Source organism: Arachis ipaensis, chromosome B02 (assembly GCF_000816755.2).
Source record: "Arachis ipaensis cultivar K30076 chromosome B02, Araip1.1, whole genome shotgun sequence".
In the NCBI taxonomy this organism is placed as follows: domain Eukaryota; kingdom Viridiplantae; phylum Streptophyta; class Magnoliopsida; order Fabales; family Fabaceae; genus Arachis; species Arachis ipaensis.
The window spans coordinates 10778913-10783100 of NC_029786.2; the positions used below are offsets into that span (position 1 = coordinate 10778913).

A 4188-nucleotide genomic window follows, 5' to 3' on the forward strand; every position below is an offset into this window, starting at 1 on the left:
GGTTCATCTTACATGCCAGAATTTTCAAGTGTTCAAGATTTTCAAGAAGTGGGGGCATCCAGGTTTGCTCAAAGGCTGTTGATTCTAGCTTGTATAAATCCCTAAGCACCAGTGTAGGAAGATTGTAACGCTATTGTTGTCAATTTTGGACAATCATAAACATCTAATCGACGCAGCTGCTGCTTTGACAAGTATTCTACCCCACTGATGGATTGCAACCCACATAACTTGAATAGGTCCAATTCTTTTAAGTTTCCAAGAATCTCCTCATTATTAGCTTCATCATGGGAGGGCAATATATTTTTTGAGAGTTTCATCATAGTAATAGCATTTTCCAATTTGGATGTCTTCTCAAATAATTCAAATAGTTACTCTGCTCATCATCATCAAAAAGGTAAAGTAGTTTATTCAAGCTCTCAAGATTTTCATCCTTACATTTTCTCAACCATGAACTTAAAGGTTGAGTGTGTCTCCAATACAAAGTCAAATTTTCCATCTTGGAAATATCATAACGACAGAAAGAGTTTGAGTATAAATAACTTTTTTGAAGCTTATGATTATAAATAGTAAGGGTGCACAGGTCGGGTTGGGGCTAGTACAGAGAGAGAGAAGTTTCCATCTACAAGCCTAGAAAAGTTCCAACAGTCCAAAGTTATGTTGCCTATTATTATTTAGTTTTCAATTAGTCACTTTCTTTCTTTGGCTGTAAGATATTTATGATTATAATTTAAGAAGTTAAATTAAGAATTTAAAATGATATGCACTCTTTTCAAAATTTTATGATCTTATTGAAAATTGTATCATACATAGAATGTTGTTACATTATACATTCAAAGTTCCACCGAGGTTTTATTTCTGCTCGGCCTATGTTAGTGATGCCTCATTAAAACCTCAAATGCTAAAACACTAATACCTAAATACCTAAGAGGAAAAAGAGTACCCTCACCAAACATAGTTTAAGGAATAATCATCACTGACAATTGACAAACATTTTCTATGTGATGCAGTGCCAATGATCATGCAGTCTCTCCTCCTACAAAGATCTTTTTGTTGTAGTTCAAGAGGTTGGCACCTTTGGCTCTTCCAACCATCTCCACACATTCAGCAAACCAGTCCCATCTCCAGTGAAGAAGAGTCCACCAGGACCTATCGCGAAGGATCGAACTTCTCGTCTTGTAAATAGTCGACCTCTCTCTAAAAACCTGTAGAAGCAGGCACAGCAGGTAGCTAAAACAGCAAGCAAGAAAAAACAAGCCCCACATAACACAGACATTGCAGCAACAGTAGCAAGACAATTAGATGAAAGCTTGATGGTTACTCACGTCGGCAACTCATACATGCGAACTGAATTGTCTTGGCACGAGCAGAACAATATTGGCTTGGCGTCTGCATCTGTCATTCCATATAGTCCAAGAATAGCCTGTGATAAAAAATATAAATTGGATAAACCAATCACCTCCTTCATCAATAAAATTAAAATATCAACTTAAACATATTTGTACAGAAATGTCAGTGGTTAAACAACTTACATTTTTGTCAGTGTGAGTATATGCCACTTTCAGAGTTCCCTCCTCAGTGCACACCCAAACATTGACTGTGCAATCATATGAACTCGATAATAAGTAATCTTCCCAACAAAGAAGTGACGTGACTACGTCGGTATGCCCGTTAAGTGTCATTGTGCACTGTAATGTATTTAGGTCCCACACCTATAGATAGCAGAGTAACAAATATCTCAGACCCGCTATTAGTTTAGAAAAGAGAATGAAACAAACAATTGCATGTGTATACCATGAAGACTGATCATGACCAAATTATAAATTTAAAAGCTTTGCATGAAACATATATCTCATACTGAAATAAATAAATAAATAAACAAACTGCTAGTTGACAGAAAACACTACCTTGATGCTATGGTCCATTGACCCAGAATAAAGCATCTTGTAGCATCCAATAGCAAGACAAACCACCGGTTTAGTATGACCACTTAGTGTTGCAACCAGTTCGAAAGGAGACTCAGGTTTGGGATCAGAGCTGTATCTCCAAGCATAAATAACACCATCCTGCAATTTAAATAAACATATTATTTTAAAACTAATAAACAACAGAGCTAGCTGAAATGTGACGGTTCTGATCAAACAACAGCAGTAGCAAATGGCTAACTATAAACAAAGGTTGAATTACAACAACCATAAGTCACTGCAAGGGAATTTACCTCTGCTCCAGCAAGAAGGATATCATTGCCAACATTCAAGGAAAGGACTTGCCCTTTAGGTCCATCAAGAGTAACATCTGCACCCGTCTGAATATTCCATGCCTTAACAACAACCACAATCAAATTATAAATTTGCAGTTAAAGCTCCTATACATAAGATATCATTATTACAATAAAAATAAAAGAGGAACTGTGAGCTTACCTTTACAGCATTCTTCACGCCGGCAAAAATCCATGGGCCCTCAGATATGAGCGAGGTAACTTCAGAATTAAGATGGATCATGTTAACACAATGGCCAGTGTTGCAATCCCATGCCCGAACTGTGCCATCAGTGCTACCAGAATAAAGTTTATCTGAACCAGCAGGTAATGCAATTCCAGTGACAACCTGTCACAAAATTTGAATATTAGCATAAATGAATCTAACTCAATGGCACTTATGAAGTAATTAGAGTAAACATCTTAGAATAAAGTTCCTAGCCAATATTCACCTAACATCCAAATTAAACCAAGACAATTCACTACAGAATTAGTTTACCGAAAACACTAAGCATAATATAATATCCTTTCATGTGTTCATATCAAATAATAAAAGGTGGAATCAGACATCTATACCTTCTTGTGTTCATGAAGCTTTGCAAGTGTAGTAAACCCATCACCATAAAACCATGAATGCAAATTCTGACACAGGTCACCATGCACACAATTGTCAGTCATCCAATATTTACAAATACTGCGTGATTTCTCCATAGGAGACTTAGCAACAGTGGCCACTTCTTCCACACTTTCAGTCTTTTCAATGGATATATCCATTTGTTCACACTGGGTTGGCTTCTCAACAGACATAGCTTCTGATCCACACTCAACAGCCTTTCGTGCACAATTTGCTGGCTTCTTGAAGGCCTTGGGTGCGCAATTTGTTGGCTTCTTAACAGAGGAACTGGCCATCTTCTCAGCAGACAAATGTGGATTCTTCGAATGCATATATGTCATATTGGCATTATGTACATTGGATGGCAATGTCGATAAGCTATGCAAAAATTTGCAAGGATTCCTGTTGCATCTCCCAGCTAGCCAGTACTTACATGTTGGTGGTGTTGTACCACTGAACCTTTCAGTCCTCCTTGTTGTTGTTATAATAGCCATAATACTAGGAAAAAAAAACACAATCCAAATAACATCAGGCACACAGTATTCCCATCAATAAGACCCTTCATTGCTCAGAGACCTCTTCCAAAACTCAAACAACAACCCAATCAGAATAAGCTGCAGAATCCATTCCCTCATCAAAACCCAAATTCTGCTTATCCCCCAATTTTACATCAACACAGTAACACCACTTGAGTATAATACAAGTTATGAACATTACAGAAAAAAGAAATTTCAAATGGAACCCTAAAATAAAAATCCTAACTTTCCTCCAAGGAATGGCGTGGAGTTTGGGCGAGGTCAATCCAATCGGAGAGAACTCTTCACGCATATAATCCATCGCAAAAAAGAAAGAGAAAATAGCGCAAAATTCCAAAGAAGGTAGCGTGCTAGGAAGCAAACCTGAGTTAAGAGTAGAATTGAGATCGGAAAGCCCAATAAAACTAATCAGAATTAGAATCACTGAATCAGAGTCAGAGAGATTCAGCGAAGAAGAAAGTGTTTGTATGATAGTGTAAAGGAAAATTGGAAGGGATACGAGGTCCTTTATTTATAGGTTTTGTTGACGGTGGACAGTTACCTATGTTTTTATGGGTAAATCAGAAAAAGATTTCATAAAGATCAGAAATTAAACGGCTAATTTTTGTGTTATAAACATCCAGGATGTGTTATGTCTAATTATAGAAAATTGGTGTGTTTTTTATAAATATAGAGATAAATATTTTTTAAAAATCAAAATTCATAAATTGGAGGCTTAAATTTGTTTAGGATATAAAATTTTGGATTTGATTTATGTTAAAAAAGAAAACTGAATTTTAAATTTG

The 4188-nt window shown here is 36.4% G+C and overlaps 1 protein-coding gene across 1 annotated transcript; it reads right to left on the reverse strand.

Annotated features, from left to right (window-relative positions):
- LOC107624976 (zinc finger CCCH domain-containing protein 48) lies at positions 907 to 3926 on the reverse strand. The gene is made up of 8 exons (XM_016327478.2): positions 3767 to 3926; positions 2831 to 3365; positions 2418 to 2603; positions 2216 to 2317; positions 1905 to 2063; positions 1530 to 1709; positions 1323 to 1420; positions 907 to 1202 (listed from the first exon to the last, which is right to left on the reverse strand). The coding sequence occupies exons 2-8, from the start codon at positions 3359 to 3361 to the stop codon at positions 1058 to 1060; spliced, it is 1401 nt and encodes a 466-aa protein (XP_016182964.1). The 5' UTR covers positions 3362 to 3365; positions 3767 to 3926; the 3' UTR covers positions 907 to 1057.

Bases quoted from the DNA above. Each gene is read 5' to 3' on its own strand.
- LOC107624976 (XM_016327478.2), bottom strand. From the start codon at position 3,361: ATGGCTATTATAACAACAACAAGGAGGACTGAAAGGTTCAGTGGTACA. The intron at 2,604-2,830 runs GTATAGATGTCT...ATTTTGTGACAG, and splicing joins AGCTTCATGAACACAAGAAG to GTTGTCACTGGAATTGCATT. The intron at 1,203-1,322 runs GTGAGTAACCAT...CTGCTTCTACAG, and splicing joins CGCATGTATGAGTTGCCGAC to GTTTTTAGAGAGAGGTCGAC.